The sequence below is a fragment of the Oncorhynchus tshawytscha genome, unplaced genomic scaffold (assembly GCF_018296145.1).
Source record: "Oncorhynchus tshawytscha isolate Ot180627B unplaced genomic scaffold, Otsh_v2.0 Un_contig_2854_pilon_pilon, whole genome shotgun sequence".
In the NCBI taxonomy this organism is placed as follows: domain Eukaryota; kingdom Metazoa; phylum Chordata; class Actinopteri; order Salmoniformes; family Salmonidae; genus Oncorhynchus; species Oncorhynchus tshawytscha.
The window spans coordinates 52,501-69,356 of NW_024609472.1; the positions used below are offsets into that span (position 1 = coordinate 52,501).

At 43.5% G+C, this 16,856-nt stretch overlaps 1 protein-coding gene across 1 annotated transcript in view; it reads right to left on the reverse strand.

Moving 5' to 3' along the window:
- LOC112239372 (inactive carboxypeptidase-like protein X2) overlaps positions 1–16,856 on the reverse strand; it is a 97,097-nt gene that overhangs the window by 8,148 nt on the left and 72,093 nt on the right. The window contains exons 13-14 of the mRNA XM_042315463.1: positions 14,957–15,096; positions 12,369–12,468 (exon numbers count right to left, since the gene is read on the reverse strand). Coding sequence (XP_042171397.1) covers positions 12,369–12,468; positions 14,957–15,096 — 240 coding nt within the window. The remainder of the gene's footprint in view (positions 1–12,368; positions 12,469–14,956; positions 15,097–16,856) is intronic.

The following is a 16,856-nucleotide window of genomic DNA, read 5'->3' on the forward strand; positions in this document are numbered from 1 at the left end:
GGAGGGCAGAACATAGAGGAGGGAGGGGGCAGAACATAGAGGAAGGAGGGAGGGCAGAACATAGAGGAGGGAGGGCAGAACATAGAGGAAGGAGGGGGCAGAACATAGAGGAAGGAGGGAGGGCAGAACATAGAGGAGGAGGGCAGAACATAGAGGAAGGAGGGAGGGCAGAACATAGAGGAAGGAGGGAGGGCAGAACATAGAGGAAGGAGGGAGGGCAGAACATAGAGGAAGGGGAGGGCAGAACATAGAGGAGGGAGGGAGGGCAGAACATAGGGCAGAACAGGAGGGAGGGCAGAACATAGAGAAGGAGGGAGGGGGAGAACATAGAGGAGGGAGGGCAGAACATAGAGGAAGGAGGGAGGGCAGAACATAGAGGAGGAGGGCAGAACATAGAGGAAGGAGGGAGGGCAGAACATAGAGGAAGGAGGGAGGGCAGAACATAGAGGAGGAGGGAGGGCAGAACATAGAGGAAGGAGGGAGGGCAGAACATAGAGGAGGGAGGGCAGAACATAGAGGAAGGAGGGAGGGCAGAACATAGAGGAAGGAGGGAGGGCAGAACATAGAGGAAGGAGGGAGGGCAGAACATAGAGGAAGGAGGGAGAACATAGAGAGGGGGAGGGCAGAACATAGAGGAGGGAGGGAGGGCAGAACATAGAGGAGGGAGGGCAGAACATAGAGGAAGGAGGGAGGGCAGAACATAGAGGAAGGAGGGAGGGCAGAACATAGAGGAGGAGGGAGGGCAGAACATAGAGGAAGGAGGGCAGAACATAGAGGAGGAGGGAGGGCAGAACATAGAGGAAGGAGGGCAGAACATAGAGGAGGAGGGAGGGCAGAACATAGAGGAAGGAGGGAGGCAGAACATAGAGGAGGGAGGGAGGGAGAACATAGAGGAGGGAGGGCAGAACATAGAGGAGGGAGGGAGAACAGAACAGGGAGGGCAGAACAGGGAGGGAGGGCAGAACATAGAGAGGAGGGAGGGCAGAACATAGAGGAGGGAGGGAGGGCAGAACATAGAGAGGAGGGAGGGCAGAACATAGAGGAAGGGGAGGGCAGAACATAGAGGAAGGAGGGAGGGCAGAACATAGAGGAGGGAGGGAGGGCAGAACATAGAGGAGGGAGGGCAGAACATAGAGGAGGGAGGGCAGAACATAGAGGAAGGAGGGAGGGCAGAACATAGAGGAGGGAGGGAGGGCAGAACATAGAGAAAGGAGGGAGGGCAGAACATAGAGGAGGGAGGGAGGGCAGAACATAGAGGAAGGAGGGAGGGCAGAACATAGAGGAGGGAGGGCAGAACATAGAGGAGGGAGGGAGGGAGGGCAGAACATAGAGGAGGGAGGGCAGAACATAGAGGAGGGAGGGGGCAGAACATAGAGGAGGGGAGGGCAGAACATAGAGGGAGGGCAGAACATAGGAGGGAGGGCAGAACTGTCTCCAGAGGGAGGGAGGGCAGAACATAGAGGAGGGGAGGGCAGAACATAGAGAAAGGAGGGAGGGCAGAACATAGAGAAAGGAGGAGGGAGTCTCCACTAGGCAGGAGGACATAGAGAAAGGAGGGAGGGCAGAACATAGAGGAAGGAGGGAGGGCAGAACATAGAGAAGGGGGTAAAAAGGGAAGAAGAGGTTGTTCTAACCTACTTCATGAAAAGAGATGATCATCTCATCTCTCCTGCTCAACTGTTAAGAAGTTTAAAAATAGCACCACATTGTCATCTTGGATTTACCTCTCTGCTGTCTCCTGTCTCCTGTCTCCACTAGGCATGACATTGTGTTTTACCTCCCTCCTGTCTCCTGTCTCCTGTCTCCTGTCTCCACTAGGCATGACATTGTGTTTCACCTCCCTCCTGTCTCCTGTCTCCTCCCTCCTGTCTCCACTAGGCATGACATTGTGTTTCACCTCCCTCCTGTCTCCTGTCTCCCTCCCTCCCTCCTGTCTCCACTAGGCATGACATTGTGTTTCACCTCCCTCCTGTCTCCTGTCTCCTCCCTCCTGTCTCCACTAGGCATGACATTGTGTCTCCTGTCTCCCTCCCTCCTGTCTCCTGTCTCCAGTCTCCCTCCTGTCTCCACTAGGCATGACATTGTGTTTTACCTCTCCTGTCCTGTCTCCTGTCTCCTGTCTCCTGTCTCCTGTCTCCTGTCTCCTGTCTCCCTAGGTCTCCTGTTTCTCCTGTCTCCTGTCTCCTGTCTCCAGTCTCCATTGTGTTTTACCTCCCTCCTGTCTCCTGTCTCCTGTCTCCTGTCTCCTGTCTCCTGTCTCCTGTCTCCTGTCTCCTGTCTCCTGTCTCCTGTCTCCCTCCTGTCTCCACTAGGCATGACATTGTGTTTACCTACCTCCCTCCTGTCTCCTGTCTCCAGTCTCCTGTCTCCTGTCTCCTGTCTCCTGTCTCCTGTCTCCTGTCTCCAGTCTCCAGTCTCCTGTCTCTCCAGTCTCCTGTCTCCTGTCTCCTGTCTCCCTGTCTCCTGTCTCCTGTCTCCTGTCTCCTGTCTCCTGTCTCCTCCTCTCAGTCACCAGGTCTCATTGTGTTTCACCTCCCTGTCTCCTGTCCCTGTCTCCTGTCTCCTGTCTCCTGTCTCCTGTCTCCTGTCTCCAGTCTCCTGTCTCTCCTGTCTCCTGTCTCCTGTCTCCAGTCTCTCCAGTCTCCTGTCTCCATTGTGTCTCCAGTCTCCTGTCTCCTGTCTCCACTAGGCTGACATTGTGTTTCTCCAGTCTCCTGTCTCCTGTCTCACTAGGCTCCTGTCTCCAGTCCCTCCTGTCTCCCTCCTGTCTCCTGTCTCCACTAGGCATGACATTGTGTTTACCTCCCTCCTGTCTCCTCCCTCCTCCCTCCTGTCTCCTCTCCTGTCTCCTGTCTCCCTGTCTCCTGTCTGTCTCCTGTCTCCTGTCTCCACTAGGCATGACATCCTGTGTTTCCCTCCCTCCTGTCTCCTGTCTCCTCCCTCCTGTCTCTCCACTAGGCATGACATTGTGTTTCACCTCCCTCCTGTCTCCTCCCTCCTGTCTCCTGTCTCCTGTCTCTCCTGTCTCCACTAGGCATGACATTGTGTTTCACCTCCCTGCTGTGTCCTGTCTCCTCCCTCCTGTCTCCTGTCTCCACTAGGCATGACATTGTTTGTGCTGATCCTGCTGGAAGCAACGGTGAACTGCACTCACTGTGTGTGCTGAACCTTTGATCCAGCCACAGAAACAGACCGTTTGATTTCCTACCCATCATGCTGTTCACCCACCCACCCATCCCCACATCTCAGCTCAACCACTGATCTGTGTTTGAGATACGGTGCCAGTTATGAAACTGTTGATCTGCTGTATCAGACACACGAAGAGCAACACATTGGTATTCTGCTTTAACGAGTGACTCACTGAGGTCACAAATCTACAAGTGAAGCTTGGTGTTGCTTTGTCCTTTAATGAACCAACCAAAAAAATGACATGCTATAAAATGATAATAACTTTTTGATACGTCCAGGAAAACAAAACCTGGAACGTCTTGTGTGTGTGTGTGTGTGTGTGTGTGTGTGTATGTGTGTGTGTGTGTGTGTGTGTGTGTGTGTGAATGTGTGTGTGTGTGTGTGTGTGTGTGTGTGTGTGTGTGTGTGTGTGAATTTTGTGTGTGTGTGTGTATGTGTGAATGTTGTGTGTGTGTGTGTGTGTGTGTGTGTGTGTGTGTGTGTGTGAATGTGTGTGTGTGTGTGTGTGTGTGTGTGTGTGTGTGTGTGTGTGTGTGTGTGTGTGTGTGTGTGTGTGTGTGTGTGTGTGTGTGTGTGTGTGTGTGTGTGTGTGTGTGTGTGTGTGTGTGTGTGTGTGTGTGTGTGTGAATGTTATGTGTGTGTGTGTGTGTGTGAATGTTATGTGTGTGTGTGTGTGTGTGTGTGTGTGTGTGTCTGCTGTCTGTCTATCCTGGGTTCACAGTGAAGACATCATGATGATGATTCACACTCTCTAACTAACTGGGGAATAGCAAGTACCTTCTCTACTACTAGGTCATTCACAGCTGGGACTTGGTGTTCCCCTCTTTCCACATGCAGAGCCTCCTCTTTAACAGATAGAGTGTGTGTGTGTGTGTGTGTGTGTGTGTGTGTGTGTGTGTGTGTGTGTGTGTGTGTGTGTGTGTTTGTGTGAAAATAGAGAGAACTGGATTATCTTGAAGGAACGTGACTTGCAGAGAGTAGAGTTGGTTCCAGGAATACTGACAACACCTACGGATATAGTCCTGAATGAATCGTGAATAACGATGAGTGAGAAAGTTACAGACGCACAAATATCATACCCCCAAGACATGCTAACCTCTCACCATTACAATAACAAGGGAGGTTAGCATACCTCCAAGACATGCTAACCTCTCACCATTACAATAACAAGGGAGGTTAGCATACCTCCAAGACATGCTAACCTCTCACCATTACAATAACAAGGGAGGTTAGCATACCTCCAAGACATGCTAACCTCTCACCATTACAATAACAAGGGAGGTTAGCATACCTCCAAGACATGCTAACCTCTCACCATTACAATAACAAGGGAGGTTAGCATACCCCCAAGACATGCTAACCTCTCACCATTACAATAACAAGGGAGGTTAGCATACCTCCAAGACATGCTAACCTCTCACCATTACAATAACAGGTGACATACGGCCCTATCCACATTGGCTTGTCACCCAAAACCCTCACAAACTTTTACAGATGCACAATTGAGGGCATCCTGTCGGGCTGTATCACCGCAACTGCTCCACTTTACTCATCTCATATAATACTGTATTCTATTCATCTAATATGTATATACTGTATTCTATTCTACTGTATCTTAGTCTATGTATTACTCATCTCATATGTATATACTGTATTCTATTCTACTGTATCTTAGTCTATGTATTACTCATCTCATATGTATATACTGTATTCTATTCTACTGTATCTTAGTCTATGTATTACTCATCTCATATGTATATACTGTATTCTATTCATCTAATATGTATATACTGTATTCTATTCTACTGTATCTTAGTCTATGTATTACTCATCTCATATGTATATACTGTATTCTATTCTACTGTATCTTAGTCTATGTATTACTCATCTCATATGTATATACTGTATTCTATTCTACTGTATCTTAGTCTATGTATTACTCATCTCATATGTATATACTGTATTCTATTCTACTGTATCTTAGTCTATGTATTACTCATCTCATATGTATATACTGTATTCTATTCTACTGTATCTTAGTCTATGTATTACTCATCTCATATGTATATACTGTATTCTATTCATCTCATATGTATATACTGTATTCATCTCATCTCATATGTATATACTGTATTCTATTCTACTGTATCTTAGTCTATGTATTACTCATCTCATATGTATATACTGTATTCTATTCTACTGTATCTTAGTCTATGTATTACTCATCTCATATGTATATACTGTATTCTATTCTACTGTATCTTAGTCTATGTATTACTCATCTCATATCTATATACTGTATTCTATTCTACTGTATCTTAGTCTATGTATTACTCATCTCATATGTATATACTGTATTCTATACTACTGTATCTTAGTCTATGTATTACTCATCTCATATCTATATACTGTATTCTATTCTACTGTATCTTTTAGTCAATGTCCCTCCGACATTGCTCGTCCTAATATTCATATATTTCTTAATTCCATTCTTTTACTTTTAGATTTGTATTGTGTGTTTCGTTGTTGAATTGTTAGATACTACGGCCCCTGTTGGAGCTAGAAACACAAGCATTTAGTTAGATACTACTGCACTGTTGGAGCTAGAAACACAAGCATTTAGTTAGATATTACTGCACTGTTGGAGCTAGGAACACAAGCATTTAGTTAGATATTACTGCACTGTTGGAGCTAGAAACACAAGCATTTAGTTAGATACTACTGCACTGTTGGAGCTAGAAACACAAGCATTTAGTTAGATACTACTGCACTGTTGGAGCTAGAAACACAAGCATTTAGTTAGATACTACTGCACTGTTGGAGCTAGAAACACAAGCATTTAGTTAGATACTACTGCACTGTTGGAGCTAGGAACACAAGCATTTAGTTAGATACTACTGCACTGTTGGAGCTAGAAACACAAGCATTTAGTTAGATATTACTGCACTGTTGGAGCTAGAAACACAAGCATTTAGTTAGATATTACTGCACTGTTGGAGCTAGAAACACAAGCATTTAGTTAGATATTACTGCACTGTTGGAGCTAGAAACACAAGCATTTAGTTAGATATTACTGCACTGTTGGAGCTAGAAACACAAGCATTTAGTTAGATACTACTGCACTGTTGGAGCTAGAAACACAAGCATTTAGTTAGATACTACTGCACTGTTGGAGCTAGAAACACAAGCATTTAGTTAGATACTACTGCACTGTTGGAGCTAGAAACACAAGCATTTAGTTAGATATTACTGCACTGTTGGAGCTAGAAACACAAGCATTTAGTTAGATACTACTGCACTGTTGGAGCTAGGAACACAAGCATTTAGTTAGATACTACTGCACTGTTGGAGCTAGAAACACAAGCATTTAGTTAGATACTACTGCACTGTTGGAGCTAGGAACACAAGCATTTAGTTAGATACTACTGCACTGTTGGAGCTAGGAACACAAGCATTTAGTTAGATACTACTGCACTGTTGGAGCTAGAAACACAAGCATTTAGTTAGATACTACTGCACTGTTGGAGCTAGAAACACCAGCATTTAGTTAGATATTACTGCACTGTTGGAGCTAGAAACACAAGCATTTAGTTAGAAACTACTGCACTGTTGGAGCTAGGAACACCAGCATTTAGTTAGATATTACTGCACTGTTGGAGCTAGAAACACAAGCATTTAGTTAGATACTACTGCACTGTTGGAGCTAGAAACACAAGCATTTAGTTAGATATTACTGCACTGTTGGAGCTAGGAACACAAGCATTTAGTTAGATATTACTGCACTGTTGGAGCTAGGAACACAAGCATTTCGCTACACCCACAATAACATCTGCTACATATGCGTATCTGACCAAAAAACATTTAATTTTATTAGATTTTATAGCATTTTTGGGGGTATGAATGCCTCAGTAACTTTCTATTCCTGTCCTAAAGGGGGGGATACTGTCACGCCTGTCCTAGAGGGGGGGATACTGTCACGCCTGCTCCCGCTCTCCCCTGTCCAGACGCCGGTCCTGTCCTAGAGGGGGGGCCTGCTCCTGTCTCCCCTGTCCAGATGCTGTTCCTGTCCTAGAGGGGGGGATCACTGTCACGCCTGCTACAGAACCGTCTCCCTGTCCAGATGCTGTTCCTGTCCTAGAGCCAGCACCGGGGGTACTGTCACGCATAACGATCCTAGAGGATGCTCTCGTCTACAGTACCAGCACCGATCCTTACAGGATGCTTCTCATCTACAGAACCAGCACCGATCCTTACAGGATGCTTCTCATCTACAGTACCAGCACCGATCCTTACAGGATGCTTCTCATCTACAGTACCAGCACCGATCCTTACAGGATGCTTCTCGTCTACAGTACCAGCACCGATCCTTACAGGATGCTTCTCATCTACAGTACCAGCACCGATCCTTACAGGATGCTTCTCATCTACAGTACCAGCACCGATCCTTACAGGATGCTTCTCGTCTACAGAACCAGCACCGATCCTTACCATTTACAATTTCATTCAGGATTATCCATAATCAAGGTAGCATCCATATTAATGTAGAAGTGTTTAGAAACATTATAATCTTATTTACAATTGAAGTGACTCCAAAATGACACAATACATTATTTACCGTTAATTTTCCAGTGAGAATAAAATAATCTGTAACACAACCAAAACAAACAGCGAATTCATCCAACACGTTTGTAGAGTCACAAGCTTGATATAATCATTGGGTGCTAGGAATATTTGTGTGTGTGTGTTTGAGACTCACACTGTAGAATTAAGCTGAAAGGAAGAGACATGGGACTTTCATTAATCCCTGAAGCAACACTTCTGCCCATTGCTTTAACTGCACAATGTAAGCTTACCCCCACACATATGACTTCTAAAATACAAGGCAAATAGGGACCGGGTACTTGTGTCATCATGCCTGCAGGCAGTATCTACTGTATAGTAATATATTCAGGTCTTTCTATAAAATGGTAGCAATTTCCTGCTGCGGATTTACTTTTGTCAAGCATGAAATACCAGCATGCTCGGCGTCTGTGAGAGTTTAATGATCCGACGTTATGGTCTTTGGCTCTGGAAGAAGTTATTACTTTTGCAGCGTTAGTTATTTTTGATTGATTTATATGCTATAAATATTGTTTATCTAATTATCACGTTCAATTTGTCCATTTGGTTTCCTGTCAAAATGAATATATATACTGTTGTCCATAATACATTCTCTGCTAATGATGTTTTCTGTAGAATGCTTATGCTGTTTTCTATAGAATGCTACTGATGTGTTCTATAGAATGCTACTGATGTTTTCTATAGAATGCTACTGATGTTTTCTATAGAATGCTACTGATGTTTTCTATAGAATGCTACTGATGTTTTCTATAGAATGCTAATGATGTTTTCTATAGAATGCTACTGATGTTTTCTATAGAATGCTACTGATGTTTTCTATAGAATGCTACTGATGTTTTCAATGGAATGCTACTAATGTTTTCAATGGAATGCTACAGATGTGTTCTATAGAATGCTACTGATGTTTTCTACAGAATGTTACTGATGTTTTCTATAGAATGCTAATGCTGTTTTCTATAGAATGCTAATGCTGTTTTCTGTAGAATGCTACTGATGTTTTCTATAGAATGCTACTGATGTTTTCTATAGAATGCTACTGATGTTTTCTATAGAATGCTAATGATGTTTTCTGTAGAATGCTACTGATGTTTTCTATAGAATGCTACTGATGTTTTCTATAGAATGCTACTGATGTTTTCTATAGAATGCTTATGCTGTTTTCTATAGAATGCTATTTATGTTTTCTATAGAATGCTACTGATGTTTTCTATAGAATGCTACTGATGTTTTCTATAGAATGCTACTGATGTTTTCTATAGAATGCTAATGCTGTTTTCTATAGAATGCTAATGTTTTCTATAGAATGCTACTGATGTTTTCTATAGAATGCTACTGATGTTTTCTATAGAATGCTAATGCTGTTTTCTATAGAATGCTACTGATGTTTTCTATAGAATGCTACTGATGTTTTCTATAGAATGCTACTGATGTTTTCTATAGAATGCTAATGCTGTTTTCTATAGAATGCTACTGATGTTTTCTATAGAATGCTACTGATGTTTTCTATAGAATGCTAATGCTGTTTTCTATAGAATGCTAATGATGTTTCCTATAGAATGCCACTGATGTTTTCTATAGAATGCTACTGTTGTTTTCTATAGAATGCTAATGATGTTTCCTATAGAATGGTAATGATGGAATTGAATGAAGATAAAACGATATCCCGTGTACTACTATGCCATTGATTGTGTTATTGTGTTATCATTGGTTGATACACACGTGGTTAATACACACTGGACATGTCAGATACTGGAGTGGCATTTTGGACTCTGATAGCTGGGTTTGGTGGAGTAATGTCAGATCTATGGACACAGAATGAGAACACAGAGTCCTCTATAATACATCTCTATATAGTATGTATGGACACAGAATGAGAACAGAGAGTCTACTATAATACATCTCTATATGGTATGTATGGACACAGAATGAGAACACAGAGTCTACTAAAATACATCTCTATATAGTATGTATGAACACAGAATGAGAACACAGAGTCTACTATAATACATCTCTATATAGTATGTATGGACACAGAATGAGAACACAGATACTACAATAGCATGTATTGCTGCAGCTGCGGTCATCCCCCTCTTCAAAGGGGGGGACACTCTTGACCCAAACTGCTACAGACCTATATCTATCCTACTCTGCCTTTCTAAGGTCTTCGAAAGCCAAGTCAACAAACAGATTACCGACCATTTCGAATCCCACCATAACTTCTCCGCAATGCAATCTGGTTTCAGAGCTGGTCATGGGTGCACCTCAGCCACACTCAAGGTCCTAAATGATATCTTAACCGCCATCGATAAGAAACATTACTGTGCAGCCGTGTTCATTGACCTGGCCAAGGCTTTCGACTCTGTCAATCACCACATCCTCATCGGCAGACTCGAAAGCCTTGATTTCTCAAATGATTGCCTCGCCTGGTTCACCAACTACTTCTCTGATAGAGTTCAGTGTGTCAAATCGGAGGGTGGGTTGTCTGGACCTCTGACAGTCTCTATGGGGGTACCACAGGGTTCAATTCTTGGACCAACTCTTTTCTCTGTATACATCAATGATGTCGCTCTTGCTGCTGGTGATTCTCTGATCCACCTCTACGCAGACGACACCATTCTGTATACTTCTGGCCATTCTTTGGACACTGTGTTAACAAATCTCCAGACGAGCTTCAATGCCATACAACTCTCTTTCCGTTGCCTCCAATTACTCTTAAATACAAGTAAAACTAAATGCATGCTCTTCAACCGATCGCTGCCCGCACCTGCTCGCCCGTCCAACATCACTACTCTGGACGGTTCTGACTTAGAATATGTGGACAACTACAAATACCTAGGTGTCTGGTTAGACTGTAAACTCTCCTTCCAGACTCACATCAAACATCTCAAATCCAAAGTTAAATCTAGAATTGGCTTCCTATTTCGCAACAAAGCATCCTTCACTCATGCTGCCAAACATACCCTCGTAAAACTGACTATCCTACCGATCCTCGACTTCGGCGATATCATTTACAAAATAGCCTCCAATACCCTACTCAATAAATTGAATGCAGTCTATCACAGTGCCATCCGTTTGGTCACCAAAGCCCCATATACTACCCACCATTGCGACCTGTACGCTCTAGTCGGCTGGTCCTCGCTTCACACTCGTCGCCAAACCCACTGGCTCCAGGTCATCTACAAGTCTCTGCTCGGTAAAGCCCCGCCTTATCTCAGCTCGCTGGTCACCATAGCAGCACCCACCTGTAGCACGCGCTCCAGCAGGTATATCTCTCTGGTCACCCCCAAAACCAATTCTTCCTTTGGCCGCCTTTCCTTCCAGTTCTCTGCTGCCAATGACTGGAACGAACTACAAAAATCTCTGAAACTGGAAACACTTATCTCCCTCACTAGCTTTAAGCACCAGCTGTCAGAGCAGCTCACAGATTACTGCACCTGTACATAGCCCACCTATAATTTAGCCCAAACAACTACCTCTTTCCCTACTGTATTTATTTATTTATTTATTTTGCTCCTTTGCACCCCATTATTTATATTTCTTCTTTGCACATTCTTCCACTGCAAATCTACCATTCCAGTGTTTTACTTGCTATATTGTATTTACTTCCCCACCATGGCCTTTTTTTGCCTTTACCTCCCTTATCTCACCTAATTTGCTCACATTGTATGTAGACTTATTTTTCTACTGTATTATTGACTGTATGTTTTGTTTACTCCATGTGTAACTCTGTGTTGTTGTATGTGTTGAACTGCTTTGCTTTATAATGGCCAGGTCGGGGGTTGTAAATGAGAACTTGTCCTCAACTTAGCCTACCTGGTTAAATAAAGGTGTTCTCAACTAGCCTACCTGGTTAAATAAAGGTGTTCTCAACTGGCCTACCTGGTTAAATAAAGGTGTTCTCAACTGGCCTACCTGGTTAAATAAAGGTGTTCTCAACTGGCCTACCTGGTTAAATAAAGGTGTTCTCAACTACCTGGTTAAATAAAGGTGTTCTCAAGCCTACCTGGTTAAATAAAGGTGTTCTCAACTAGCCTACCTGGTTAAATAAAGGTGTTCTCAACTAGCCTACCTGGTTAAATAAAGGTGTTCTCAACTAGCCTACCTGGTTAAATAAAGGTGTTCTCAACTGGCCTACCTGGTTAAATAAAGGTGTTCTCAACTGGCCTACCTGGTTAAATAAAGGTGTTCTCAACTGGCCTACCTGGTTAAATAAAGGTGTTCTCAACTAGCCTACCTGGTTAAATAAACCTGGTGTTCTCAACTAGCCTACCTGGTTAAATAAAGCCTACCTGGTTAAATAAAGGTGTTCTCAACTAGCCTACCTGGTTAAATAAAGGTGTTCTCAACTAGCCTACCTGGTTAAATAAAGGTGTTCTCAACTAGCCTACCTGGTTAAATAAAGGTGTTCTCAACTAGCCTACCTGGTTAAATAAAGGTGTTCTCAACTAGCCTACCTGGTTAAATAAAGGTGTTCTCAACTAGCCTACCTGGTTAAATAAAGGTGTTCTCAACTAGCCTACCTAGTTAAATGAAGGTGAAATAAATAAATGTATCTCTACCTGTTCTGATGTCATGGCCGATCCCTTCCACTTGGATGGTGGCGTTGGCTATGCCCCGCCCCTGCATGTCCCAGACAATGCCTTTGATCCCACGATGCACCTGTGCATGAAAGGTCAAAGATCAACTGACTGTATAATAATAATAATAATAATAATAACAACAATAATAATATGTAACATATCATATATAATATTAATTTGATTATATTATATTTTATTTTGGGGGTAAAAACAAGTTTTAACAGTATTTAAAAGTACAATAAACCCCAGAGTATGACACATGAATGCTTAAAAACTATAATTTTCAATGTGATCCTTGATATAAATATTTAAACAATATAATATGACTCGTTTCAGAAAGCTAGGCGTATGTCGCATGTCACTACTTCGCAGGAGAGGCATTTGAACGTCTTGTTGTCATTGATGGAAATGCCTTCTGGAACATGTCAACTTTCATGTGCCTTAATAAACAAACGTTTATTTAATCTGTAAATACCAATACAATTTGTTAAAATACTAGCTTAATTGGTTTAGCCACGGAAAACGGCAGGAACCTTCCCGTCAGCCATGATTGGCTGAGATAATGGACGGGCTGGACATGCCGGGAGAGGAGTTTGGATTGGTCTGCCATGTAGCATGCTTCTGTCTATAACGTGAGTTGCTTAGTATGTGTTGACAGTCCTTTCTACTGCTGTGTTTTTTGAAAGATACAACCATTAGCCATCGAGAACTACAAAGGTTTTGCTACTTTTCTCAGCAACATTGATGCCCTGAATTTAACAGGAGCTGTCGACAGAGCAGTTGGAAAAAGTTGTGACGGGCTACTTTCTGCACTTGCAGAAACAGTGTGAACCAGAGTGACTTGACACAACGCTGACCAAACAAGATGTAGCTACAAACAAAACAGAGTTAAATGGTTCCAGTCTGCCGTGACGCATTCATCCATGTATATGGGTCAGAGTCTAGCTACATTGTCAGATATTATACATTTCTAATTTAGTCAGAAAGTGGATTTCATTGCAAGTCAAAGCATATTGTTCGCTAGCTAACGTTAGGTTATCTTAATGGCTGGCTAGCTAATGTTATCTTACTGGCTCGCTAGCTAATGTTAGGTTATCTTACTGGCTCGCTAGCTAACGTTATCTTACTGGCTGGCTAGCTAACATTATCTCACTGGCTGGCTTGCAAGCGTTATCTTACTGGCTGGCTAGCTATCATGACCTTACTGGCTCGCTAGCTAGCGTTACCTTACTGGCTCTCTAGCTAACGTTACCTTACTGGCCAGCTAGCTAACTTTACGTGTATGATCTGTGTAGTAAAATTACTTGAATCAAAAAATCTATTTGCATTGCTAGTTATAACCAAATGTTAGCTAGCTAACATCGAACCTAGTAGATTAACTAGTAGATTAACAGCTATCAAAATCAGTTTGTATTGGTAGTAATATGAGTTGGGATTATGCCAGTTAATTGTTACATGTCTGAATTTAAGACTGCATTTCACCAGATGATTAAATGACCCATCAAGTTAGCCATGTGTGTCTGGGGGTGATTACAGCCATCTATTGTATTACATGAACATGTGCACCTATTCTGCACCCTCTCTGGACTCTACACACCCTCTCTGGACTCTACACGCCCTCTCTAGACTCTACACGCCCTCTCTGGACTCTACACGCCCTCTCTGGACTCTACACGCCCCTCTCTAGACTCTGGACACGCCCTCTCTGGACTACACGCCCTCTCTGGACACGCCCTCTCTGGACTCTACACGCCCCCTGGACTCTACACCCCCTCTCTGGACTCTACACCCTCTCTGGACTCTACACCCTCTCTAGACTCTACACCCTCTCTAGACTCTACACCCACCCTCTCTAGACTCTACACCCTCTCTGGACTCTACACCCTCTCTGGACTCTACACCCTCTCTAGACTCTACACCCTCTCTAGACTCTACGCCCTCTCTAGACTCTATGCCCTCTCTAGACTCTACGCCCCCTCTCTAGACTCTACGCCCTCTCTAGACTCTACGCCCTCTCTAGACTCTACACCCTCTCTAGACTTTACGCCCTCTCTGGACTCTACGCCCTCTCTGGACTCAACACGCCCTCTCTAGACTCTACGCCCTCTCTAGACTCTACACCCTCTCTAGACTCTACGCCCTCTCTGGACTCTACACGCCCTCTCTGGACTCAACACGCCCTCTCTAGACTCTACGCCTCTCTAGACTCTCTAGACTCTACGCCCTCTCTAGACTCTACGCCCTCTCTAGACTCTACGCCCTCTCTGGACTCTACACGCCCTCTCTGGATTCTACACGCCCTCTCTGGACTCTACACGCCCTCTCTAGACTCTACGCCCTCTCTAGACTCTACGCCCTCTCTAGACTCTACGCCCTCTCTGGACTCTACACGCCCTCTCTGGACTCTACACGCCCTCTCTGGACTCTCTCTAGACTCACGCCCTCTCTAGACTCTACGCCCTCTCTAGACTCTACGCCCTCTCTAGACTCTACGCCCTCTCTAGACTCTACGCCCTCTCTAGACTCTACGCCCTCTCTACACCCTCTCTAGACTCTACATACTGTACCTGCTCCATGAAGACGAGCAGAGACTCCCGGTTGTTTTCCCACTCCTCCGCCAGCTCACTCTCATGGGGGAATTTGTCACAGCCCACGTACATCGACAACTCAAAGCAGTTGGTGTGCAAGTAGCTGAAGTCGTTCATACCTGCCGACACAGCGCACAGACAGAGTCATTTATCTGTCGGGCCAACTGCCCAATGAAAAGACATCAGCTGATATCTTATTTTTCCACCAGTGTTTTATAAAGATAATAAATCAAATCAGCATGTGTTGAAATGAAGAGCTACTCTGGTACTGGTCTGTGGTATGTTTTTCCATTGGCAGGGACTGTGAAACTGGTCAGAATTGAAGGAATGATGGATGGCGCTAAATACAGGGAAATTCTTGAGGGAAACCTGTTTCAGTCTTCCAGAGATTTGAGACTGGGACAGAGTTCGCCCTCCAGCAGGACAATGACCCTAAGCATACTGCTAATGCAAGACTTGAGTGGTTTAAGGGGAAACATTTAAATGTCTTGGAATGGCCTAGTCAAAGCCCAGACCTCAATCCAATTGAGAATCTGTGGTATGACTTAAAGATTGCTGTGCACCAGCGGAACCCATCCAACTTGAAGGAGCTGGAGCAGTTTTGCCTTGAAGGTTGGGAAAAAATCCCAGTGGCTAGATGTGCAAAGATTATAGAGACATACCCCAAGAGACTTGCAGATGTAATTTCAGCAAAAGGTGGCTCTACAAATTATTGACTTTGGGGAGGTGAAAAGTTATGCATGCTCAAGTTCAGTTTTTTAAATCTTATTTGTTGCTTGTTTCACTATAAAACATATTTTGAATCTACACAGTGGTAGGCATGTTGTGTCAATCAAATGATACAAACCCCCCCAAAATATATTTTAATTCCAGGTTGTAAGGCAACAAAATAGGAGAAATGCCGAGGAGGTGAATACTTTCACTAGCCACTGTACATTGTATAGTATAGTTGCACGAGACGTTTAAAAAACGTTTTTTCATACCTGAAGTGCCCTTTTCGGCATTTGCTGTATGATCGGTGAGAATCTCCATATTGCAAATGTACGGTCCCTTACTAGACGTCCGCGAATGTTTGAAAATTTGCAGACAGCTCCGTGTCGTGCACCAGGGCCAGATTTTCCGGGAAGTCATCGAACGAAGTCTCTCGGACATTCGGTTTCCGTTTTATAACATTTAAAAATGTTGTCATTTTTCCGCTGTCCCCGTAAATTCCACCAGATGGCGAATGGATTCTATTTGCACAATGTACAAAACATCACCAATCATGACATGGCCATTTCTCCTAAATGGTAAAGACTTTCGAAGACGAAACTTGGTGAGCATAGGTTTGGCCTAATGGGCTGTTAGCCCAGAAACAAGATGGCGTCGAGGCCTCAACGCTTTTTGAGTTAAGGCCATTTTTCTGGGATCAAAGGTCAAAAACGAAAATAGAGCGCTAATTTGACCACTTCACGTCGAAGTACATGAACCTACGATGTCAGGAAAAAAAGAACCAACCATTTATCTATCGTAATTTACGAGAAATTGTACAATGTACAATTGGTGATGGTCAAAGAAATGTGTTTTTTCCCCAAAAAAGTTTGAAATGAAGAACTACTCTGGTACTGGTCTGTGATAATACATTAAATCAACATGTGTTGAAATGAAGAACTACTCTGATACTGGTCTGTGATAATACAACACTGGTACTGGTCTGTGATAATACATCAAATCAACATGTGTTGAAATGAAGAACTACTCTGATACTGGTCTGTGATAATACATCAAATCAACATGTGTTGAAATGAAGAACTACTCTGGTGCTGGTCTGTGATAATACATTAAATCAACATGTGTTGAAATGAAGAACTACTCTGGTGCTGGTCTGTGATAATAAATC